Raw genomic sequence first — 26,690 nt, forward strand, 5'->3', positions numbered from 1 at the left:
TAGAAATAGTTCAGAGACAGGTCAAGAGTCACCATTAAAATAGTTCCTGGGGTCCCGGGAAGATAATTCATTTGATAGAGTGCACGCTTTACCATGCACAGGGACCTGCGATTGAATCCCCAGTCACCACACGGGAACTCCAAGCAAAGGGGGAAGCTTCATGAATGCTGGAGCAGTGCCGTAGTGTCTCCTCCCCCACACACTCCCTTTCTCTCTCTCTTACCCTCACATCCTGTGGTGCGAAAAATCCGCTGTTGAGCAGTTAAAATAGCATAGGTACAAAGTCCTGGCAACAAAAGACCAAAATAAAGCCCAATAACTGAAAACAGCCTGTGTTGTTGTCAGGGTAGAGTCCCAACACTACACTCTGTTCCCAGCACTGCATGTGCCAGAGTGAAGCTCCGGTTCTTTCTCCCTTTCTCAGGAGTAAATCCACAAATAATCTCAGAGAAACATCCTTTTTCAAATTCCCATTTCCAGTATTGAGGTTTAGTATATTTTGCAATCTCTTCACCACACCTGCTTACAGCAGGAATCAGGAACTGCCCTGGACTTTAGCCAAATTGCCTCCTTTCAGGGTCCCTTTTGCCATCTTAGCCTCTTGGAGACTTCTGAATCGATTCCTTCCCAGTTCAAACCTGTTGGTTCTTTTCTGGCATTGCCAGTGTCTCCCTATCCTGCCACTAGATGGCACTACCGCACCTCTGGACTCGCTCCTTGAGTTTTCATACTTGGACCTGAAGGATCCTGGCGCTTTTTATTTAGTCCAGCCTGGTCACTTAACAGCTGTGAAACTGAGGCTTAGAGGTTAAGTGTCATGACCGAGGTCAGACAGCTGGCAGAATCTCCTCTTCTTCTTCTTCTTCTTCTTCTTCTTCTTCTTCTTCTTCTTCTTCTTCTCCTTCTCCTTCTCCTTCTCCTTCTCCTTCTCCTTCTCCTTCTCCTTCCTCTTCCTCTTCCTCTTCCTCTTCCTCTTCCTCTTCCTCCTCTTCTTCTTCTTCTTCTACTCTGTGATTTCTCTAAGGGGCTTTGTCAGGGGGAATTCAGAGATCTGTTCTCAACCATTTCTTTTTGCAAATTATTTTATCTTTATTTACTTTCTTTTGTTTGATTTAGTTCTATTTACTTATTTTCTTTGTAGCACCGGTATCCCTACATGTGATCCCACTGCTCTTGGGCTGATGGTTTCATTTTTCTTAATTCAGATAGAGGAGGGACACCACAGCACTGCTCCACCATCCATGGAGTGCCCCCTGGTGTTGTCCATGGTGCTCCCATGTGGTGCCAGGGCCTGAACCCAGCCCCAGAGGCCTGATGATATGTGCTGTATCTCTGGGTAAGCTCCCTCCCAAACCCTGTAGATGCCGGTCATTGTTGGTGACATGAGTTGAATAGCTGAAAATGGGAAGAGAGAGAGAGAGAGATGTAGCAGCCTGTGAGTGTAGCAGAAAGAGATGTAGCAGTGTTAGTGAGTGGACAGACTTTCAACTGCAAGCGTGGAGTTCTGAGTTTAATCCTAGGCATCATATAGTTTCAGAATGCTGCTCTGACTTCTCTTTATCTAACTCAGGCAATAAATAAAAACATCTTTTAACAAATGGAAGAACAGTCATGGCCTGGGAGAGGGGTCAGTGGTAGAGCATAGGACTTGAACCTGTAGCTCCCAAGTGCAACCCCCTCAGTGCTATAGCATTGGAGTGATGCTCCAGTCTCAGTTTCACTCTCTTTGAATAAATAAGTATGTCTTTATTTGCCTCCAGGGCTATCGCTGTGGCTTGGTATATGCATTATAAATCCACTGCTCTTAGAGGCTATTTTTTCCCTTTGGTTGCCCTTGTTGTTTATTGTTGTTGTTGTCGTCATTATTGCTATTACCGCTGTCGTTGTTGGACAGGATAGAGAGAAATGGAGAGAGGAGGGAAGACAGAGGGGGAGAGAAAGATAAGACAGCTGCAGGCCTGCTTCACCGCCTGTGATGCGACCCCTCTGCAGCTGAGGAGATGAGGGCTCAAACCAGGATCCTCACACTGGTCCTTGTGCTTTGCACCATGTGCGCTTAACCCGCTGCACTACCGCCCAGCCCCCAATAAGTAAGTCTTTCTAAAAATGGATCACCCCTCTGATTCTGAGGACCTCAGTTGACAAGCAGGGTATGATTACATTATTTATGGTTGAGTGGGTCAGTCAGGGGTTTGTTGTTGTTAATGTTCTATAGTGTTGTTTGTTAGTTGTTTGTTAGTTGTTAGTTTTTTTTTTTTTTCAAGGAATAATAAGCCATGTGTGTAATAAGCCATCTCCCATCAAAGAGAGCCATTACTTTATATGTTGAACCATGTCCTCCATGGCCAGGGAGCAGGCACAGCAGCTAGAACGTTGGACTTGAAAGCACGAGGGCTTGAGTTTGCTCCCCAATGTGTCCTGAGCCAGAATGATGCTCTGGCTCTGGCTCTCCTTTTCTTCCACTCTCTCATATTATTAAGTAAATGAAAAACATTAAATTAAGTCTTCCACCCTGTCACCTTTATATTTATTTTGGTTTTCAGACATGTGTGGCAAAACATCAATTTATTTCCAAAGCTGAAGGGTGAACCATAATGTCACTACCAGTTGTTGCAGAGCCACAAGGTAGTCGCTGGCTCTGAACGTGTGTAGCCTCGCCCCACCCCCAGTGTCCTTGAATTATGACAGGAGTTGGCACTGGCTGAACACATGCAAAAATCACTCTGTGGGGATGTTTGTTCTTGCTGATGCTGGAAGCAGGGCTTGTGCATTTTGGGAATCTGGAGGGAAGTTCTCATTGTTGGTCATTTCCTCCCAGAATGAGACACCCCTGTGCTGAATAGACTTGCTGCTATGATGTATTGAGTCTAAGTAACCATCACGTTTGGGTTTTTTGTCATCATTAGCCAGCCTTCACCACTCCAGGCTAAATTTCAGATAGAGAGTGAGGAAGGGAAAGGTGGGGGGGGGGGAGGGAGAGAGAGAGAGACCCCGAGACCACCACACTGGAACTTTCTCCAGTGAGGCAGGGGCCATGCTTGGAGCTGGGTCATGTGCATGGCAACACAGGCGCACTGTCTGGGTGAACTATCTTCACAGCCCACAGCCATCCATTCTAAGAGGAACAATTTTTCCAGGTGCCACTTTCTATTAAAAAAGAAAAAAAGCTATCTGTGAAACTTACAAGCATCTGCTTCAGAGGTGTTCAGTGATGGAAAAGTACCTTAGATCTAAGGAAACACTCAAGTTGGCCGGAAGCTGGAAAGCTTCTACCACTGTGTACGTTGAAATCAGACTAGAGGTTCTCTCAAGGTCATCACACTTGGGGAGCATGCTCCGGTGCATTGGAGGCCTCGTCATTGGATTCTGCATGACAAAAAGTGTCAGCAGCTGATTTCAAGTTGCCAAATTCAGCAAAGTGAACTTGGAACTTTCAGCTTCAACCTGGTGCCACCTGCTTCCCTACCATTACCTGTGGCTATGACAGAATTCACCCTCCAGACTCCCGATGGCTCTCTGTAGCTTCTTGTGAATTCAAGGCAACATATTGAATTGTCCAAGGGGGTTTGCTTTCTAAGCCTTACCACTAGTTGTGGGCTAACACTCTATCTGCTTTCAGGAAGTCTTCGCCTTTAACTAACTAGAGGGAACATGTTGTGTGGGAATGGCTGGGAGGAGAGTTGGAAGACACCCCCAAATTTGCCTCTACAGAAGGCTGTGGGCAGATAGATAATCAGAGTACCTCCTTTCCTTCCCCATCCTCACGTGGTCAGTCTCTGTTGGCCCACTGCCTTTGTTCTGGAACAGAGACAGCATCCTCTAGTGGACCCACAACTCTCTCCAAAATGAAAGCAAGCTTCCCTCCTAAGAGTGGCCTTTCTAAGCGCTTTGTGTGTTTATCAGCTTTCTCTTCCTTTTGATAGTGACCATTGAATTGTAAGGAAACTCCATGACAGAAAGAATTCTTGAGCTGTTTCAGCAGCTGCTCCCTAGTGTACCTGTTTTCCCAAGCTCTATGTTCTCAGGTCTAGTTGACATGAATCAAGCCTTCCATTTCGAATGGCTGTTTGGAAACCTAGGTTCTGAGCCAGCTTTTCTAACTGGTTTTCAGGCAGGCTCAAGCAGGTACATGCCGGGGCACCCAGGTTTAGACTTGTAGTGGCACTTGAGGATGAAAGAAAATACTTTGTTGTGGAGTTGTAAGCCATTACTGAGTTGCCCGTCTGTGGATACTTAGTGTCCAGCCCTAAGTCCCTTGGTGATAGTGCAGTTTGAGAAGTACTGACTGGATAGTGTCATCATTGTGTGAATGCCAAGACCTAGGGGGGAAGCCCACTATTCACCTAGGCTTATCAGGCCCACGACATGGATGTCACTGTCATTCTGTGGGATAGGGCTGCTTTGTACATTGTGATGCTCAGTGGAAGTGTTTGGGTCAATCCCATGTTTATCATAAACAGCTTTTATTCAACAGATTGCAGTGCACCAATTACATTGCATTTCTGTAATGAAATGAATGCTTTTCCTCGGCAGAAAATGTGTCATGATACTGCATGCTCTATAGCAGTGCATTTGTGGGTGGTACCAGAAATAATTTTCAGACCTCCTCCATAGATTGTGTTGGAATGACTTCGACCTTGTCTTCACAGCTCGGTGTGTGGTTCTCCCTGGGCTGCGCCTACCTGGCTCTGGAAGACTATGGAGGCTCCGCTAGGGCGTTTCAACGTTGTGTGACCCTCGAGCCTGATGTAAGTCTGTCTGTCTTTTCTTTCCATTTATGTCCTCTAAGTCATTTGAATTGTACTGTTGTCTAGCGTAGCAATTTCTGTGCATATATGGTTCCAGCGAGGCAAGATGAGTAAGTACTACAGATCTGCTGTCAAACACTGTGCCAGTAATTTGCACTACTGTATTGTGCGCTTAAAAGTTAGCAGAGGGAGGCCAGGTGGTAGTGCACATAGTGTAAAGCACAGGAATCCTGGTTCAAGCCCCCGGCTCCCCACCTGCAGGGGGCTCACTTCACAAGCAGTGAAGCAGGTCTGCAGGTGTCTTTCTTTCCCCCTCTCTGTCTTCCTCTCCTCTCTCAGTTTCTCTCTGTCCTATCCAACAACAGTAACAACAATAATAACAGGAACGAAAACAGTGGAAAAAAAGATGACCACCAGGAGCAGTGGATTCGTAGTGCAGGCACCAAGCCCCAGCATTAACCCTGGAGGCAAAAAAAAAAAGAAAAGGTTAGCAGAGGATAGAACTCAAGTTATCTGTTCCTACCATAATTAAAGAAAGAGGTGAGTGCCCCTTTACCCCCATTCAATCTCTAGGTTATTTTGTTAAGGAGAGAGAGAACAGCAATTCTTTTTTATGTTGGAAGAAAGTATACCTTTGAGCTCAGAACCTCTCCCCTCACGGAGCCGGTCGCGGGGCGCTTCTACCTCCCACCGGCCGTTGCCCCTGATAGGAGAGGGAAAAGTCTGAGGGGCCAAGGAGGCCTCCCACGAAAAAAAAAAAGTATACCTTTATGTTTTTATTTATTTATTTTTTCCCCTCCAGAGTTATTGCTGGGGTTCAGTCCCAGCACTACAAATCCACTGCTCCTGGTGGCCATTTTTCTTTCTTTTTTTTTTTTTCTTTTATGTGACAGGACAGAGAGGATTTGAGAGGGGAAGGGAGATAGAGAGGGTGAAAGACTCTTGCAAACCTGCTTCACTGTTAATGAAGTGCGCCCTCTGCAGGTGGGACGTGGGCGCTCAAACCTGGGTCCTTGCGCGTGATAATGCGCACTCAATCCGGTGCATCCCTCTTCTGCCCCCCCATCTGTTTTGCTAATTTTGGTTTATTTTGACACCAGGGTCATCACTAATACTTGGTGTCTACATGAGGAATCTATTGCTTCCAGCAGGCCCCTCCCCTTTAAAAAATTTATTCAGTTTTGATAGAGACAGAGAAAAATACAGAAGGGGAGGGAAAAAGAGAGAGAGAGGTATCTGCAGGACTATTCCACCACTCTCGAAGCTTCCTCTCCTACAGGTGGACACCAGAGACTTGAACCTGAGTCCTTATGTATAGTAACATGTGTGCTCTACCAGGTATGCCATCACTTGGCCTTGAAAGCATACCTTTAAATGGAAGGTTACACTTAAGACTTATAATCCATGAATTGAGCATAAGTGATATATCATAGCTAGGTTACTTAGGGTGCCATTTAGAAGATAAGTTTGTTGCTGTTGAAGATATACTTCACTGGTGTGTATAGCAAAGTCTATATTATCATTATTATCTATATTATCATTCACTGATATCAATGTTCTGCCAATGCTAATTGCGTTATTAGAACATTCTCGGGGGCCAGGTGGTGATGCACCTGGTTAAGCACACACGTTATCATGCACAAGTACTTGGGTTTGAGTTCCTGCACCCCATCTATAGGGGGCTATGCTTCAGGGGTGATGAAGCAGGTCTGCAGGTATCTATCTTTCTCTCTTCCTTCCCTCTCAATTTCTCTCCTATCAAAGGAAAAAGAAATACATAAATATATATGATAAAGTGGCCACCAAAACAGCAGTTTTTATCATGCAGGCACTTAGCCCCAGTGATAACTGTGGTGGCAATTAAAAAATAAAACATTATTTTAGTGTAGTTTTTCTTTTTTTCTTTTTTACCAGAATACTGTTCAGTTCTGGCTTATGGTGGTGTGGGGGATTGAACCTGGGATATTGGATCGTCAGGCATGAGAGTCTGCTTGGATAACCATTATGCTATCTTAGTGTAGTCTTTATATTTAGCAGCATGACAGAGATGATAAATAATTTACATGCCATATGTCCATCCATTTAGAATGCACAGTGCAGTGATATTTTAGTGTATTCAGAAGGGTGTAGCTGTCACCAGTCATTTTTAGGACTTTTTTTTTTTTTTTTTTACCAGAGCACTGTTCAACCCCCATCTCCCCCAAACTGTTTTGTTAAGTTTTGTTTCTTTAGACACCAGGATTATCACTAGGAATTAGTGCCTACATGTGGAATTCACTGCTTCCAGCAGCCTCCCCCCCCCTTCTTATTTATTCTTTTTTGATAGAGACAGAGAACAATACAGAAGGGGAGGGGAAAAGGTTTATGGTGGTGCGTGGAATTGAACCTGGGACATTGGAGCCTCAAGCATGAAAGTCTCTTTGCATAACCATTATGCTATCTACCCCCCCTACATTTTTCTTATTATAAAGAGAAACCTTTACCCATTAGCAGTTATACTGTTCCCCACCCCCCATTTCTCCCAAATACTTCTCTCCAGTGCCCACCCCACAGTCCCAAACCACTACCAATACACATTCTGTCTTTATACATCTGCCCATTGTCAAGGACATTTTATATAAATGGAATCACACACCCTGGTTTCTTTTGCTTACATCTGTGGTTCCTCCATGTAGTAGCACCTACTAGGAGGTACTTTCTTGGCCACATAGCATTCTACTGTATGGAATGTTGAATGTTCTTTATTGCATTGCATATTATAGCTATTTATCTGTTCATCAGTTGATGGATATCTGGAGTGTTTCCATTGCTTTTTTATATTAATTTATACTGGTCTGAACATTTATTTACAGTTTTCTGTCTGGACATATGTTTCCATTTCTCTTTGGTTTATACCTAGTGGATCTTATATGTTAGCTTAGTGTTCAAAATCTTGAGAAACCGCCAGATTGTTTCCTAAAGCACCATTTTACATTTTCACCATCAACGTACAATGGTTCCATTGTCTCAGCATCTTTGTCAGTACTGTTTGAGTCTTTGTTATTATTAACCTCCCAGGGGTGGTTTCTGTTTGCAGTTTCTTGATGGCTAGTGAGGTTGACCATCTTTCCCTGTGCTTCTCAACTATTTCTGTGTCATCTCTGGAGAAACATTATTTGCATCCATTGCCCCATTTCTTTGGCTGGGTTGTTTGTCTTTTATTAAAGTTTTTTGTATCAGATACACAGTTGGCATATATTTTTCCCCAATTTGTAAGCTTTGCAATAGATCTTGAAATTGATGAGTGTGCGTATGTACCCCAGCTTTGCTATTGCTTTTCATTTCATTTCACTCATCAAAATTTCAGGAATGTTTTGGCTATTTAGAATTCATTGAATTTGCATATGGATCTTAGGAGCCATTTGTTAATTTCTGTAAAGAAGGCAACTAGAATGTTGATAGCAATCACATTAAGTCTGCAGATTTAATGGATCAATTTTCATGCTTGTTTGCATCTCTATAGTTTTGTTAATCTGTTCTCCATATTTTGGATGTTGTGTTGAGTTTCTGGGATTTGCTATCTTCCCTTAAGAAGGGAGAGTTTGGGGAGTTGGGCGGTAGCCCAGAGAGTTAAGCGCATATGGTGTGAAGAACAAGGACCAGCGTAAGGATCCTGGTTCGAGCCCCCGGCTACCCACCTGCAGGGGAGTCTCTTTACAGGTGGTGAAGCAGGTCTGCAGGTGTCTATCTTTCTCTCCCCCTCTCTGTCTTCCCCTCCTCTCTCCATTTCTCTCTGTCCTAACAACAATGACATCAGTAACAACAATAACTACAACAACAATGAAAAACAACAAGGGCAACAAAAGAGAAAATAAATAAATATAAAAAATAATAATAAATTTTTTTTTTTTTAAAGGGAGAGTTTGGAAGTCGGGTGGTAGCGTAGTAGGTTAAGTGCACATTGCGCGAAGCGCAAGGACCAGCATAAGGATCCCGGTTTGAGCACCCGGCTCCCCACCTGCAGGAGAGTCACTTCACAGGTGATAAAGCAGGTCTGCAGGTGTCTATCTTTCTTTTTTTTTTTTTAGGCGTCTATCTTTCTCTCCCTCTCTCTGTCTTCCCCTCCTCTCTCCATTTCTCTCTGTCCTATCTAACAAAGACATCAATAACAACAACAATAATTACAACAACAATAACAAAAAAACAACAAGGGCAACAAAAGGGAAGATAAATAAATAAATAAATATTAAAAAATTAAATAAAAAAAAAGGAGAAAGGAGAGTTTGGGGTCCAGATGGTAGCACAGCAGTTTAAGCGCACATGGCAGAAAGCACAAGGACATCACAAGGATCCCGGTTCGAGCCTCTGGCTCCCCACCTGCAGGGGATTTGCTTCACAAGCAATGAAGCAGGTCTGCAGGTGTCTATCTTTTTCTCCCTCCGCTGTCTTCCCCTCCTCTCTTGATTTCTCTCTGTCCTATACAACAACAACGACATCAGTAATAATAACAATAAAAAATGACAACGACAACAAGGGCAACAAAATGGGAAAGTGGCCTCCAGGAGCGGTGGATTCGTAGTGCAGGCACCGAGCCCCAGCAATAACCCTGGAGGCAAAAAAGAACAAAAGAAGAAGGGAAAGTTTTATTTTTGCATTTAGTCAGTTTGTCAATCAGCTTGATTTTTAACTTTGTTCAGGTGGTTATCAAGTTGTCCTAACTCGGGCTGCAATAACCCTGCTCATAAGATATATAACCTTTCTATGATCCAGGAGTTGGTATAGTGGGCAGCATGCCTGACTTACAAGCATGGTGTCCTGAATTTGACCCCTGGCATAAAATAGGCTGGAAAGTCTCAATGTCTCTCTCTCTCTCTCTGTCTCTCTCTTGTTAATAAATAAATCTTTAAACGAAATAGTATTTCTGGGGTGAACTTAGGAACTTTCAGTCTGGTTTATTGGAGCTTAATTCTTTTGTAAAAAAGATTTTTATTTATAAAAAGGAAACCCTGACAAAACCATAAGAGGGGTATAACGCCACACAGTACCCACCATCAGAACTCCAGATCCCTTCCCCTCCCCTGATAGCTTTCCTTTTCTTTATCCCTCTGGGAGTATGGGCCCAGGGTCATTATGGGATGCAGAAGGTGGAAGGTCTGGCTTCTCTAATTGCTTCCCCACTGAACATGGGTGTTGACAGGTCGATCCATACTCCCAGTCTGCCTCTCTCTTTCCCTACTGGGGCGGGGTTCTGGGGAATTGGAACTCCAGGACCCATGTGGCTTTCAGAATGTCCATTTAGCTTAGAAATGTTGGAAATAATCCTCTACTAGGCCTTGAGAAGTTTCCATTACACCTGTGTATCTTACTTACCTCAGTGGGCATATTGAGATTCCTTATTTTCTGTCTAAATCTCTCTTCCCTCTTATCTGCCCTTCAAATTCCAGCTGTCTTTTCAGCCCTGAATGCTGACCTCTTTTTCTTCTTCCTAGTAAGTCTGGCTGTGCTCTGTGCACTTGCTGCTTCTCTCCACCCAGCGGGCCTGAGGGGCCTCGACAGATGACCAACGTGATTATTGGGGGTCAGAGTCTGTTGTCTGACTTTCAGAAGGCAGTTGATCCCTAGATTTGTTCATTTTGTAGCTTTTCATGGTGATAAGGCTAGTCTGGTGCTAACTTTGCTATGTCTGTAAGTGGAGAGCCATTGCCAATTAATTTTAACATCGACTATATGAGAACTCTATACTCTGTGTCTTCTGAAAAAAGTACAACAAATGGGGTAAACATAATTCACGTCCTTGTGAGAATCAACATGTGTATGAAGCTTTGACTTATTTTAGTCATTGCGTAGAGGAAGAGATGCCTCCGTGTGATTGAAGAACTATTTAGAAATAATACTAGAGAAACAGACTTCCCTGTTTTCCCAAAAATAGGAAAAACAATATTTTGTATTGTCTCAATTTGGTAATAAATATTGTGTGAATTCTGCTGTAATTTTCCTAACTTATTTGTAAGTCTGAATTTGAAAGTAAAATAGTAACTAAATTCCAGATTAGTGCTGTAAGAATTGTGTCATTTGTTGGCTACTTTTGTGACTTTTTTGTTGTAAATTATAAATATTATGTAATTTTTTCCACACACTTGTAAACATACTTTATTGAAAATTGTGACAGTAAAGCATATACCTTGTACTATGAACATGGGTCATATTTTTGGTTGCAACAGTATTTTACCTAAATGAGATAGTCAGTAATTGGGTTCTCTATTATTTCAGAATGCTGAAGCTTGGAACAATTTATCAACTTCTTACATCCGATTAAAGCAAAAGTAAGTACATCAGACACAGATGGAAGACTTTTCTTCCAAATAAACAAGTGAGGTCTTCAGCTAGACACTGACACATTGTGCCTTACCCTTTACCTGTTTTCTCTGCCTGCTCATATCCCTGAGTTAAAATGCTCATATAGCCACTTCAAGTCTAAGTATAGTATTTTTTTCATATGTAATAAGAATTATTTGAGATCTATGATACTGAAGATTGTCTCTTAAATTTGATTAAATGTATGTGTGTGTGTGTGTGTGTGTGAGAGAGAGAGAGAGAGAGAGAGTACAAGAGCACCCCCATGGCATACATGGTGCCCGTGATCCCATTCAGGGCCTCTCTCAGGAGTGGGGCATGTCCTGTGCTCTACTGCAGTGCCATTGACCCCACCACTGAACTGACAGGTCCTCTGTGTATACTTGATGTTGTTAAGAAATAGCAACAGTGACCCAGTGTCTTCGGGAAAGGTAGGCATGAAAAGTAAAGCACTATACTTTGTTATTTTAAAGATTGGCTGGTGGGGGCTGTGTGGTAGCTGACACACCTGGTTTAGTGAGCATAGTATGAAGCACAAGGACCGGCACAAGGATCCTGGTTTGAGCCCCCAGCTGTCCATTTGTGGGGGGGGGGGGTCACTTCACGAGTGATGAAGCAGGTCTGCAGGTGTTTTTCTTTCTCCCTCTCTATCTCTCTCTCCTCTCTCAAACTCTCTCTGTCCTATCCAATAATAAAAAAGAAAAAATGGCCACCAGGAGTAGTGGATTTGTAGTGTGGGCACCAAGCCCCACCAGTAACCCTGGAGGCAATAAATAAATAAATAAGCAAATGGCTGGCAATGTGAGTAAGTCTGGTTACTGTCAAATGAGAGATGCATAAAAAACTGAAGAAGTGTAGGTGATATTGTCAGCTCTTACTCTGTGTCCTGTGAGTCTCAGTGAAGACTCTCTCCCCTTCATACGATCCTGGGTCTGAACCACTTCTCAGAGGACTAAATCCTGGCCTTGAGCTATGACTTGAAGGGGAAGTGCTGAGTACAGGAGACAGAAGCTTCCATCTAAAGGTGCAGAGAGCTGGGAATGAATGCAGCAGCCCTGGAGACAGGAAGTGAAACAAAAGCCCAGGGTCTAGAGTGAGATGTACAGTGAGGAGAACAGGCCACGGGGCTCAGGGGCACCAGTTGGGAGCACGTCTCCATCACCCTCTTGCCGTGGGTAGGGAGAGGGCTGAGGTTCTGCTGGGATGATTTCAGGAAAAAAGTAGCCTTCTAGGAAGTTTTCCTCAGCTCCAGTATTTGCAATAGACTGAAAAGGAAACTAACTGGAGGCTGGAGCCCTGTTAGGGGGCAGCTGTTGTAACAAGCCAGGCTGGAGAGAATGGGTGGAAAAAGAAGTGGCTGATGCCAGACGATTTCTGAAGGGGGTAGCCAGCCTGGCTAAGGGCCTGGCTGCAGAGCCCCAGATGGGAGGAAGGAGAGAGACAGCCATTGCTCTTGCCAGAGTTTCCCTCAATTAATTCAAGGGTGGATGTACTTCTCTCCAAAGTTAATTTAATTTTCTTTGTGGACTCTACAAGATATTCCTGAAAACATCATTAAATATACACCACACTGAGCTCATGGAATGTTTTTCTACTGCTCTTGGAAGACAATCTGCATAAATAAAGCACGGTTTGTTCTACTGTTCCCTTCAGAATGTGGTATTGTCTTCTTGGTCACAGCCTGTTGTGTCACTCACTGGAGATCCACTGGTTGGAGCCAGGGGTGGGGAGACCATGACACCATGCTGGAGTGGCCTCAGAGAATTTTCTCGTGGCCCTAAAGGGTGTGTGCACGGCATACGTGTGTGCACGCGTGCGTGTGTGCGTCTGTGCGTGCGTGCGTGTGTGTGAAGGGAGGCTCTTGACACCCTACCTTGCATTCCAGCTTATTAATCCTGAGCAATTTGCATTTCCTCTAAGGGTTCTTTCACACTCCTTGACTTTTGTGTTCATTTCTTCCTCATTCATTAAGTGTTTGTTTAGAATTTACTATTAACCAGGTTACTGACTGATGGATTGCAGGTAGACACCTCATTTCAGATGAGTTGGAATTAAAAGGACTAAGAAGGATAAGTTACCAGTACACTTTCCACTGGGGAGGGAAGAAGATGGACGATGAAAACTTAAGGAAAATAACTGTTGTCACTTATATTTTAAAGATTTTTTTATTATTTGTGATTGAACAGTGATTGGCAGAGTTTTACAATTTCAAGGGTAGTGTTTCACACATATGTGTAGCGTGTGTGTGTAAAAATCACCATCTCCATCACCAAAGTTCTGTGTCCTGTTTTCTCTTGTAATCACCATAGTTCTCATAAGTCTGGGACAGAGTGGTTGTTGGGGTTTGTTTGTTTTTGCAAGTGTTTGCTTTAGTTATCTGTATTCCACACATGAACAAAAACATCCAGTAGGTTTTTTTCTCCCGTTTATTTATTTCACTTAGCATAATCACCTCTAGTTTTATCTATTTTGCCCTAAATGATGTAATTTCATCTTTTTAAATTATAGAGTATTCCCTTGAATATATGCCTCATAAGTTCTTTATCTGGTCATCCATTGATGGGCATGTAGGTTGCATCCATACTTTGGCTATTGGGGCGGGGTAGATGGCATAATGGTTTTATGTAAACTTGAGACTCCGTCAAATCCCAGGTTCAGTGCCCCGCACCACCATAAGCCAGAGCTGAGCAGTGCTCTGGTTAAAAATAAAATTAAAAATAATAATAATAAATAAATAATAAAATAAAACATACTTTAGTTATTGTGGATAGTGCAGCTGTGACTTTGGGAATGCAGATATCCTTTTGAACTACTGCTTTCATGTCTTTTGGATAAATACCTAGCAGTGGCATTGCTGGGGTCATAAGATGCCTCCATTTTTATTTTTTTAAGGACTCGTCAGAACGTTTTCCATAGGGGCTGCACTAGTTCACATTCCCACCAGCCTTGTCCCAGGATTCATTTTTCTCTATACCCTTTCCAGTACTGTTGACTTTTCCTTTTAATATTTATTTTGGGGGTTGGGCAGTAGCACACCAGGTTAAGCACACTTACACCAAAGTGCAATGAATAGTGCAAGGATCCTGCTTCGAGCCCCCAGCTCTCCACCTGCAAGGAGGTCGCTTCACAAATGGTGAAGCAGGTCTGCAGGTTATCTATCTTTCTCTTCCCCACTCTGTACTCCCCTTCTCTCAGTTTCTCTCTGTGTTATCCAGCAACAACAACAACAACAAATTTATTTATATGTAAGAGAGAGTTTCAGTTGAGGCAGAGAGAGTCAGCAGAGCCCCACCCTGGTACGTGGGGATTGAACCAGGAGCCTTAGGCATGCAAGTCCAATGCTCTACTAGTAGAGCTATCACTCCAGCAGCTGCCAGCACTTGACATTTCTGTTTTGTTTGTTTTTTAATTAATTAATTAATTTTTATTTTAAAAAATTATTTATGTATTCCCTTTTGTTGCACTTGTTTTATTGTAGTTATTATTGTTGTTATTTATATCGTCATTGTTGGATAGGACAGAGGGAAATGGAGAGAGGAGGGAAAGACAGAGGGGGAGAGACAGATAGACACCTGCAGAACTGCTTCACCACCTGTGAAGCGACTCCCCTGCAGGTGGGGAGCCGCGGGGGCTCAAACCGGGATCCTTACACCGGTCCTTGCGCTTTGCACCACCTGTGCTTAACCCGTTGCGCTACCGCCCAACTCCCTAATTTATTTATTTATAAAGTGGAAACACTGACAAGAGAGGTACAATTCTCACCACCAGAGCTTCACATCCCATCCCCTCTCCTGATAGTTTTCCTATTCCATATATATGAAACACTGACAAAAACCATAGGATAAGAGGGGTACAACCCCACACAGTTCCCACCACCAGAACTCCATATCCCATCCATCTCCTGATAGCTTTCCTATTCTTTAGCCCTGTGGGAGTATGGACCTAGGGTCACCTTGGGATGCAGAAGGTGGAAGGTCTGGCTTCTGTAATTGTTTCCCCACTGAACATGGGTGTTGACAGGTCGATCCATACTCCCAGCCTGTCTCTTTCTTTCCCTAGTGGGGCAGGGCTCTGAGGAAGCAGGGCTCTAGGCATGTTGGTGGAGTCATCTGTCCAGGGAAGTCTGGTTGGCATCATAGTAGCATCTGGAACCTGGTGGCTGAAATTGAGTTAACATATAAAGCCATACAAGTTGTTGTTTAACCATGAACCTAAAGGCTGGAATATTGCAGATGACGATTAGGGTCTCCATTTTGGAAATAGCTGGTAGGTCTATTTTAGGTATATTCCAAAGGTGCCATGACTTCATTAGTTCTTGCCTGAGCCTGACATCTGGATATGCAGGTGGTCCCAGGTTATTGTCTGGGGAGATAATGCCATGGCTGGAAAAAGGACTAGAAAGCTGGATCAGGGAAGAGAGTAGCTCACAAATATGGGAAAAGTATATAAATATTGTTGACTGTGAACCCCATCAATTTGATCTGGGGCCCATATTCAGCATAGGAGCCTGTGTAACCTCTAGATCCCTGTAGGTTCGAACTTGCATCCTGTGGTCATCAGTAGGAACATTCCAAGTTGCATCAATTTCAGGACCCATCTTCTTCAAGTGGTAGGTAGAGTATGTTATCCAACCCTACTTCGGAGGATGGAACATTCTCTACCATTGTTGATCCACACTGAGGGCAAGGTCCTATGAGGACCCCCAGAGGGGTCCATTGTGTCGTTCCTGATGAAGATGACCAGTGATAATGGGGAGAGGGATTTATTCGAGGTCTAGGCTCATCGTGTTTGTGTGGGAATCCCAGGACTCTCGACAGTTCTCCTTCTTTTTCTTCTCCTTCTCCTCCTCCTCCTCCTTCTCCTCTTTCTCCTCCTTCTCCTCCTCCTTCTTCCTCTTCCTCTTCCTTCTCTTCTTCTTTTTTTTTTTTTTTTTGCCTCCATGGTTATCACTGGGACTCAGTGCCTGCACTATAAATCCACTGCTCCTAGAGGCTATTTTTCCCCTTTTGTTGCCCTTGTTGTTTATCGTTGTTGTTATTGTTATTGCTGTCATTGTTGGATCATTGGATAGGACAGAGAGAAATGGAGAGAGGAGGGGAAGACAGAGAGGGGAAGAGAAAGATAGACACCTGCAGACCTGCTTCACCGCCTGTGAAGAGACACCCCCCCACCCCCCGCAGGTGGTGAGCCAGGGGCTTGAACTGGGACGGATCCTTCACGCTTAACCCACTGTGCCACTACCCAGCCCCCAAGACATATCTTAACTTCATACATCACCATGGATAGGTTTTTAAAAAAGTTGTAAGGCCAGAAGTAAATTGCTCTCTCATTCTGACCTTTTTTCTTCTTTTCTTTTTTTTTTTTTAATATTTATTTATTTTCCCTTTTGTTGCCTTTGTTGTTTATTTTTATTGTTGTTGTAGTCACTATTGTTGTTATTGATTTCATCATTATTAGATAGGACAGAGAGAAATGGAGAGAGGAGGGGAAGACAGAGACGGGGAGAGAAAGATAAACACCTGCAGACCTGCTTCACTGCTTTTGAAGTGACTCCCCTGCAGGTGGGGAGCCGAGTGCTCAAATCAGGATCCTTAAGCGGGTCCTTGCGCTTCGTGCCATGTGGTGCTTAACCTGCTGTGCTACCACCCGACTCCCAACTGACCTTTTTCTACGGTGCTGTTCCAAACATAGTTAATTTCTGTTTTGTAAACTTCTTGCTTCAGGGGCGAATGCCCACTGTCCCCCCCCCCATCTTTAAAATGGCCTTGAAAGTGCCTGTATTTCTGGGTCATACCAGCCCTTGGGGTGGGGGGGGGAGTCATTCTTGATGATTGTCAAAGGGAAGCATCACTGGCATAAGGGATGTGGGAGGTGCTGTGTGAGCCTTGGATTGAAACAATTTATAGGGATGTCATTCTTGCCCAAGCTGAATTCTTTTCAAAAAGTTTTGAGGTCAGAAAAGAGTGATTTGAGGATAGAAGGGCATGAGGAGGCATGTTAACACTCCTGCTGAGGACACCGCTGAGTGAGTGAGTTCTGCTCCAAAAGAGAAAAAAAAACATACACACACACACACACACACACACACACACACACACACACACGCATGCATGCACACATGCACGCACGACCAGAGAAGTGGGATCCCCACTGTTGAAGACAGTCGTTGTTACATGGGAGGTGGGTGTGGGAGTTGGAATAGAGAAAGGAAAAGAAAAATAATCTCATAGAAGCAGTTTATGGCTGAATTTGAGATAGTGTTAGAGAAAGGAGTCCTTTATTTTTATCTGGAAAGCACAGAGGGCCAAGCGATGAAGGAATCATTGCATCCCGTAACAACTTTAACTGTTTACGTAGGGAGTAAAAAGCTGAAGACTTGACTAGCAGTTCATGAAAAGTCTAGAAAGGCTTAACTATAGGTCATTCTGATCAACTTTATAGGTATGAGAAATGGATCTAGGTGATTTGTGATGTGTTTGTGGGAAAAGTTATAAGCAATAAGGACACACTTTTCAATTGTTTTGGGGGGTGGCAGTCAGAGCATTGGCATAGGCTAGCTAGAATATTACCATCAGGCCTTCAAAACCATGCCTTGAAGTTATTGAAGGGTCCCTTGTATAAGGCCAGGATTCTTCAATGGTGTGGTGAAACTTTACTGTAAAGCTATCCACCTAGATTAATGTTTTCTTGGTTTATTTGACTTTTTATTTCTTGGATTCACTTGGTGTTTCTCACTGTTAGCATTCTCCCACTGCATCACCTCCCTGACCCTTTTTCAAATTAAAACAAAACAAAACAAAAAAAACCTTATTTGTACTAGTTTTTAATTATATATAAAATGTAAAAATTTGTATTTTATTAGTTTTCTTTTGGATTTATTGATCATTTCTTCATATTTCATTTCATGATTATTTTCCTAAGTTTAATTGGTGTTCTTTCACCATATTAAGTTGAATATTTTAGTTCATTTATTTTCCCTTTTACATATCTTAAAATGAATGGATTTAAGATAGTAAATTTCCCTTTAAGTACTACCTCAGCTCTGTCTTGCAAATGGTGATATATAATATTTTTATTTAAGTTCTAAAATTGCTCTGTTTCATTTGTACTTTTACTTTGTAATTTATCTCTCCTAGGGTTTTAAATTTTTTGATGAAAATTTGAAGTGATTTGGAATTGTATGAGCTTTTAATTCTGTTTATTAACAAGTAGGGACTGACATAAGTGTACATTAGCATTTTATGCATTTAACTGTGGTTCATTTGGCAATGGTTATTCATTATGGTTCTCTTTAAAATATGACCCTCAACAGAGTAAAAGCTTTTAGAACTTTGCAAGAAGCCCTGAAGTGCAACTATGAACACTGGCAGATCTGGGAGAACTACCTTCTCACAAGCACTGATGTGGGGGAATTCTCAGAAGCCATTAAAGCTTACCATCGGCTCTTGGACCTGAGGGACAAATACAAAGACATTCAGGTAGGCATGATGTTCTCTTTTTTTTTTTTTTTTTGCCATCATGTGATGCTAATACTTAATTCTCTATAAGACATTTTCTTTGAATACATTAACCACATGTATATAAAGAGTGCTTTTTCTCTAGTTGAATATTCCTAGCTACATAATTAGTCTGGCATTTCATTAACTCTTAGCTACATATTATTTCTGACTCGTACACTCCCAGACTGGATACTGTGGCTTCATGATGAAGATCTGATCTGTGCTTTACGGAGATACACACAATTAGTTTATAGCAGCTAGATACTGGGTGGTTAGAAAAGTCATGATGCACTTTTGCATTGAAAAATGTGTCATGGCTTTTCTTACAGCCCAATAGAATGGTGTTTGCTCTGAGGATCTCAGTGCCATCTGTGATATGTGACAGTCCTCTGATTTCTTCACTCACTCACTCACTTAACAAGCTCTTGCTACATAGTTGGCTTGAACCATGTAGAAAGTTAAACCGGCATTTTCTTTGTAGTGTTTAATGAGATGGTGTATTCTTGATGAGATGCAATCAGAACTGATTGGCACTAACACAGTACCAGTAATATAGTTCGGCTATTAGAAAAGTCATGATGCATTTTTATATAGAGAAACAAAAAAATACAGCATGACTTTTTAAAAAAATTATTTATTTATTTATTTTTTATATTTATTTTATTCCCTTTTGTTGCCCTTGTTGTTTTATTGTTGTAGTTATTATTGTTGTTGTCGTTGTTGGATAGGACAGAGAAATGGAGAGAGGGAGGGGAAGACAGAGAGGAGGAGAGAAAGATAGACACCTGCAGACCTGCTTCACCGCCTGTGAAGCGACTCCCCTGCAGGTAGGGAGCCGGGGTTTGAACTGGGATCTTTATGCCGGTCCTTGTGCTTTGCGCCACCTGCGCTTAGCCCGCTGCACTACAGCCCGATTCCCAAAGATAAGACACCTACAGACCTGCTTCATGGCTTGTGAAGCGACTCCCTTGTAGGTGGGGAGCTGGGTCTCAAAATTTATTTTTATATTACAGAATTACATGTCGACAGGGGTTTGAATCCATACCATTCCCACCACCAGAGTTCTGAATCTTCAGTCTCCCCACTGTAGTCCACCACAGTTCCCTTAATGTGGTAGATATGGGTCAACCATCATATCTACAACTGTCTGTTCACATTTATACATAGTTGCCCCTTTCTTTTCTGATTCAATCCTCTCTCCCCTCCAAGCTACTCATGACAACATAACTACTTCCATATGTCCCTTCTGTCTCTCTCTGGGTGCTGATGGAGCTAGAATGCAGAGCCCTCTTATCGTCATCCTATCACTTCTCCCCTGCTGGGAGTATGGATCAAAGTTGCTTTTGGGGAGCAGAAGGTAGGAGTTCTGACTTCTGTAATTGCTTCTTCACTGAGTGTGGGTGTTGGCAGGTTGACCCATATGCCCAGCCTGTTTCTTTTTTTTTTTTTCATTTATTTAGTTCCCATTTTTGTTGCCCTTGTTTTTTTGTTTTTGTAGTTATTATTGTTGTTGTTATTGATATCGTTGTTGTTGGATAGGACAGAGAGAAATGGAGAGAGGAGGGGAAGACAGAGAGGGAAAAAGAAAGATAGATACCTGCAGACCTGCTTCACTGCCTGTGAAGCGACTCCCTTGCAGGTGGGGAGCTAGGGGCTTGAACCGGGATCCTTATGCTGGTCCTTGTACTTTGTGCCACGTGCGCTTAACTCACTGCGCTACCGCCCGACTCCCTCCCAGCCTGTCTGTCTCTCCCTAGTGGACCAGAGCTCTGGAGATGTGAGTATTCCAGGACATATTGGTGAGGCTGTCTGCCCAGAAAAGTCAGTATAGAGTCATGGTAGTATCTGTAGCTTGATGTTTGGAAGGTGACATGATCTAAGTTGAGACAAAATAGTTAGTGAACAGGAACCAAAAAGTAGTAGGATTAGAGCAGATGAGTTTAGGGATTTTAGGGTAGAAGAAAGCTAGGGAACCCATTTTAGGTGTGTTCCAGGGGCACACAACAATGCAGTCTCAGCATGACTTTTCCAACACCCCAGTACATACTTTCAGGAAGTAAGGGAGACTGAAAACTACTGTGTTTCTTGTATATTTTTAAATTTCTTTTAAATTTAGTTGTTTTTTTGTTTTTCTGTTTGTTTTGTTTGTTTGTTTGTTTTTTTGTTGCCAGGGTTATTGCTGGGGCTTGGTGCCTGCACTACGAATCCACTGCTCCTGGAGGCCATTTTTTTACACTTTTGTTGCAGTTATTATTGTTGTTGGATAGGACCGAGAGAAATCAAGAGAGGAGGGAAAGACAAGGGAGAGAGAAAGATAGGCACCTGCAGAGCTGCTTCACCGCTTTCAAAGTGACCCCTCTGCGGGTGGGGAGCTGGGGGCTTGAACTGGGATCTTTATGCCGGTCCTTAGACTAAGAGAAGTTGAGAGAGAAGGAGAAATAAGGAGGGAGGGAGGGAGGGGGAGAGAAAGAGAGAGAGAGAGAGACACCAACTGACTGACTGACCGACCGACCGACCGACCGACCGACCGACCGACCGACCTGCAGCCCTGTTTCACCGGTCGTGAAGTTTTCCCCCTGCAGGTGGGGACTGGGGCCTCGAATCTAGGTCCTTGTGCATGGTAACTTGTGTGTTCACCGAGATATGTTACTGCCTGGCCCCTGCTGTGTTTCATGTATAAGATTAGTCATAACAGACCTTGTGGGTTTAATTGTGGTTGAAGACAGAGGACTGTGTAGGATGCCTCTGCCTTACAAAGACAAGGGACTTGAACCTGTCATACTTAATTTATATATAAGCAACATATTCTACTTAAAATGATGAATTTGCAAGTGTAACAAAACAAATAATGGGTGGGGATAAATAGCATAATGGTTATGCAAAGAGTCTGTCATGCCTGAGGTTCCGGAAGTCCCAGGTTCAATCCCCTACACAACTGTAAGCCAGAGCTATGCAGTGCTCTGGTGATAAATACATAAATCAAATAGTATCTAAAATATCCCTCTCTGCGCTTATGACTTATCATCTATACCTCAGTTATTGCAAGATTTACCTTGCCTGCATGTTGTTGTTCCAGCCCTTGACCTGGACCTGGACCCAAGGCCTTGCAAGTCCAGTCACTCCACTGGCCAAGTCACTTGAAGTCTCAGGTTCTAGGCCATTCACTAGAAAGATCTAACTCTTCTTTCTTTCTTTCTTTCTTTCTTTCTTTCTTTCTTTCTTTCTTTCTTTCGCACTACTCAGCTCTGGTTTATGGTGTTGTGGGAAATGTAATCTGGGACTTTGAAGCCTCAGGTGTGAGAGTCTCTCTGCATAAGCACGATCCTCTCTCTCCAGCCTAAACAATCTAAAGTCAGTTTTTTCTTTTTTTTATTGTGATTAATGGTTTACAATAAATATAGTTGTTTGGTACATGTGTACAATTTCTCAGTTTTCTGCAAAATACTTTCACCCCCCTAGGGCCTCCTCAACCTCATGCATCAGGACCTGAAAGCCACCCCCCAACCCCCACAGAGTCCTTTACTTTGGTGCAATGTAACAACCCAATCCAAGTTCTGCTTTGTGTTTCCCTCTCTGTTCTTATTTCTTATCTTCTGCCCATGAGTGTGATCATCTCATATTCATCCTTCTCTTTCTGGTTTATCTCACTTGACATGATTCTTCTACATTCAAGATTAAGTGAAGAAGATAAGTTCATCATTCTTAATAACTGAGTAGTATTCCACTGTGTACATATAGACCACAACTTAAAGTAGATTTTCCAAACATATTTATTGGGTTATCAGAAAAGTCACGATACATGTTTGCATAGAAAAATACATCATGTGACAGAGGACCTAGTTGGGGTTGTATTGTTATATGGAAAACTGGGAAATGTTATGCATGTACAAGCTATTGTATTTACTGTCGAATGTAAAACATTAATTCCCCAATAAAGAAAAAAAAATCATGGGGGGCAGCTGGTAGTGCAGTGTGTTAAGCTCATATGGCGCAAAGCGCAAGGACTGGCTCAAGGATCCCAGTTCGAACCCCTGGCTCCCCACCACAAATAGTGAAGCAGGTCTACAGGTGTCTTTCTCTCCCCTTCTGTCTCCCCCCCCCCCCCCGCCCCAGATCTCTGTCCTATCCAACAATAACAACAAGGACAACAAAAATGGGAAAAAATGGCCTCCAGGAGCAGTGGATTCATAGTGCAGAGCTCCAGTGATAACCCTGGAGACCAAAAAACAAAAAAATACATTTTTTTTTCCTTTTTTGCTACTGAGGTTATTGCTAAATCTCAGTTTGGGCACTACAGATCTACTGCTCCTGGAAGCCATTTTTTCATTTTTTCCTTATTTATTATTATTTTATTAGAAAAGAGAGAAATTGAGGAGGTAAGGGGAGAAAGAGAAGGAAAGAAGAGAGACCTGTAGACCTGCTTCAGCACTTGTGAAGTGAGCAGGGGCTCAGTCCCTGTCCTTGTGCGTGGTGATGTGTGCACTCAGTTGGGTGCACCAGCACCCGGCCCTGCCCTCACCACTGCCCCACCCCCCCATATGTGATTCTCTTTATAGTTTCCTGTTCCTTCCAGTAAATTTTCACCTTTAGCAAAACCAGGTTCTGAATCCCTTTAAAATCTTTCTAATCTTGTAGAATGTAGCATAATGCTCAAGCAAAGAAGACTTTAATGCTTGAGGCTGCAGGCTCCACGGCTCCAGGTTCAGTTTCCCAAATAAGTCAGAAGTAGGTTTGATATCAGAGAGTCAATAGATAAATAAAATTTTAAAAGTCTAATCTTTCAAATGTTTTAGTGCCATATTTGTCATTAGACTTCCGTCTTTCTAAACTTAATGAAAGCATAATCACAAGAATTTAATTTAAATTCATGGCCAACTAATACTTTAATCTCTTCTAATTCTTCTTTAAATCCAGAGTATGAACCAAGCCTTTTATACCAGTAGTATTTCATTTGAGCTTGAATATTTAGATGAACTTGAGATTTATTTCTCAGAATTCTCGGTATTTCCAGAAGAGGTCAGAGGCAACATTTAGATTCCTGAGAGTTTCCAGCCCCACTGCCGCCCCCGAGCATCCAGAATGTCCCCTGTAATGTGAAATAACGCTCACCAAGGAGCACTTTGAAAGTACAATGTCAGACCATATGGGTGTGAACTTAATTTTTGTATTTGGGGAAATATTACTGAAACCATTGACTCACTCAGGTCAAATTAGCATCTTTCCCACCTAATAACACGGATCTTCCAGGGAGTCACATATAAATAGCCACAGTGAGATAGTGTGTCCAGTTGTCCAGGTTCTGTTAATAGCTGTCTTTACTTTTGTTTTATTTTTATTTTTTGCTAGAGGCAGAGAGAGTGAAAGAGACCACAGCACCAAAGCTTCCTCTAGTGTAGTGAAACCCAGGCTCAAACCTGGGTCGTGGACATGTCAAAGCAGCCCACTATCCATGTGAGCTATTTCATCAGCCCTAATAGCTGTCTTTAAAGTATCATCAAGGGACTGGGTGGTGGTGCACCCAGTTGAGGACACATGTAACCAAGTGCAAAGACCCAGGTTCAAGCCTTTGGGGGGAAGCTTCAGGAGTGGTGAAGTAGTGCTGCAGGTATCTCTCTTTCTCCTCTCTCCCATTTCTCTCCTGATTTCTTTCACTTAATTTAATTTTACTTACACACACAGACACACACACACACACACACACACACGATCATTGAATGCTGAGGGTAATGTTCAGTCTGAGACTTGTGGTAGAGTCCCTTTAAGAAGGCTAAGTCCTCACAAACGGATGTTCTGGTTGTTAGTGATAGGCTCCTTCCTGTTTATCCTTCCGGCACACCTCTGTCTGTCATCACTGGTAATGACAGCCCCTGGACAAGACAACTGATAAATTTGTCTTGGCTGAAAAGATTGTACTTGATTTGACTCTCCAAGTTCAGCAGCAGGTGTCTTTCAAAATAGCTCTGATATTCTTAAGTTTAATACCACCTGACCCCATTCTATTTTAACTGGCTTCAAATTTTTGTTTTTATGTTTTTTGACTTCCTTAGAGATGTGATTGTTGTCACTTAAATTTTTCTATTGTGTGGGTGTCAGTCTGTAAATTCATGTTCATTTTAATAAGGATGAAGGGTAAATCAGCTAGAAATCAGCCTATATTTTTTTCACTATTTCTAACTAGAGTATATCATTTCCCCCCTTTCTTTATCTGTCTTAATTTTGACTAGTGTACAAATTAGTGGAGCTCAGCACTGCTTTTTCCATTTTTAAAGTTGTGTCTGGGTTGTGCATATTTTTCTTTATCATAAAACTCATTTTCATGTTTCTGCATAATTAGGTCCTATTTAGTTTCCCAGTTTTCTTCTAGTAAAACTAATGCCTTCCAGAATTTTGGTGGTGGGAATGGTGTGGAATTACACCCCTATTATCTTATAATTTTGTAAATTACTATTAAATACCAAAAAAAAAAAAAAAACACAACCCTGACAACACTAGTTCCTTGAGTGTCCTTATGTTTGTCCAGGCTCCTTCCTTAGGGCGAATTCTGTGCTGATTTGTTAGGGCCTTTTCTTACTCTTTTCCTCCTCCAACTCCTTAGACAATAATTTTGGAGAAAAAAAAAAAAAAGTATTATATCCTTCAACCCCAGCTGCAGATGGAAGAAAAAAGGTGGGGACTAGCATCTGCTGAGAGTTTACTGTGCTTGGGGCACTTGCCGTAGGTTATTGCTCTTAGGGCGGAAGACAGAATTTGACATGCATGAGACAGGGTCTTCACTTGAAAGGGTGGTCTACACCTGACTTCCAGGACAGCTCTGTAACTGAATCAGCCTGCATCTGGCAGGAGCTGAAGACAGGCTGCTCACTCAGTAGTATCTGCTTCCCCCCTGTGTCACCCCTGGATATCTGTGGAATTTTATGATACAATGTACATTCCCAAGTCAAGAGAAGTTTGCAGTTTAAGTTCCCAGTGAACTATTGCTTTACACTTTGCAGAAAGGCTGCTGTGAAAAGGTGAGGTGAAGGGGGGCTGGGCAGTAGCGCAGTGTGTTAAGCACACATGACACGAAGCACAAGGACCAGTGTAAGGATCCCAGTTTGAGCCCCCGGCTCCGCACCTATAGGGGCGTCGCTTCACAGGTGGTGAAGCAGGTCTGTAGGTGTCTTTCTTTCTCCCTCTCTGTCTTCTCCTCCTTTCTACATTTATCTCTGTCCTATCCAACAACAATAGCAGCAGCAATGACAACAATAATAAAAACAACAAGGGCAACCAAAATGGGAAAAAATGGCCTCTAGGAGCAGTGGATTGGTAGTACAGGCCCAGAAATAATCCTGGAGGTAAAAAAAAGGGGGGGGGGGAGCCAAGTGGTGGCACACCTGGTTGAGTGTACATGCTACAAAGCCCAAGGCCCGGGGTTTAATCCCCTGGCCCTTCACCTGCAGGGGGAAAGCTTCACAAGTGGTGAAGCACGGTTGCAGGTGTCTCTCTGTCTCTCTCCTTCTTTATCTCCCCACCCTCCCTCTCAGTTTCTCTCTCTTTTTTAATTTCTTTATTGGAGAATTAATATTTTACATTCAACAGTAAATATAATAGTTTGTACATGCATAACATTCCCCAGTTTCCCATATAACAATACAACCCCCACCAGGTCCTTTGTCATCCTTCTTGGACCTGTATTCTCTCCACCCACCCACCCCAGATCTTTTACTTTGGTGCGATACACCAATTCCATTTCAGGTTCTACTTGTGTTTTCTTTTCTGATCTTGTTTTTCAACTTCTGCCTGAGAGTGAGATCATCCCATATTCATTCTTCTGTTTCTGACTTATTTCACTTAACATGAATTTTTCAAGGTCCATCCAAGATCGGCTGAAAACGGTGAAGTCACCATTTTTTTACAGCTGAGTAGTAGTCCATTGCGTGTATATACCACAATTTGCTGAGCCACTCATCTGTTGTTGGACACCTGGGTTGCTTCTAGGTTTTGGCTATTACAAATTGTGCTGCTAAGAACATATGTGTACACAGATCTTTTTGGATGGATGTGTTGGGTTCCTTAGGATATATCCCCAGGAGAGGAATTGCAGGATCATGGGGTCAGTCCATTTCTAGCC

General features: G+C 42.7%; 1 protein-coding gene across 2 annotated transcripts in view; it reads left to right on the forward strand.

Annotated features, from left to right (window-relative positions):
* Nucleotides 1-26,690, forward strand: part of TTC27 (tetratricopeptide repeat domain 27) — a 123,561-nt gene that overhangs the window by 78,229 nt on the left and 18,642 nt on the right. For both annotated transcript variants that reach the window (XM_060186843.1, XM_060186844.1), the window contains exons 14-16: nucleotides 4,650-4,748; nucleotides 10,998-11,050; nucleotides 18,394-18,559. In XM_060186843.1, the coding sequence (XP_060042826.1) occupies nucleotides 4,650-4,748; nucleotides 10,998-11,050; nucleotides 18,394-18,559 (318 nt within the window). The remainder of the gene's footprint in view (nucleotides 1-4,649; nucleotides 4,749-10,997; nucleotides 11,051-18,393; nucleotides 18,560-26,690) is intronic.

Source organism: Erinaceus europaeus, chromosome 3 (assembly GCF_950295315.1).
Source record: "Erinaceus europaeus chromosome 3, mEriEur2.1, whole genome shotgun sequence".
Taxonomy (NCBI): domain Eukaryota; kingdom Metazoa; phylum Chordata; class Mammalia; order Eulipotyphla; family Erinaceidae; genus Erinaceus; species Erinaceus europaeus.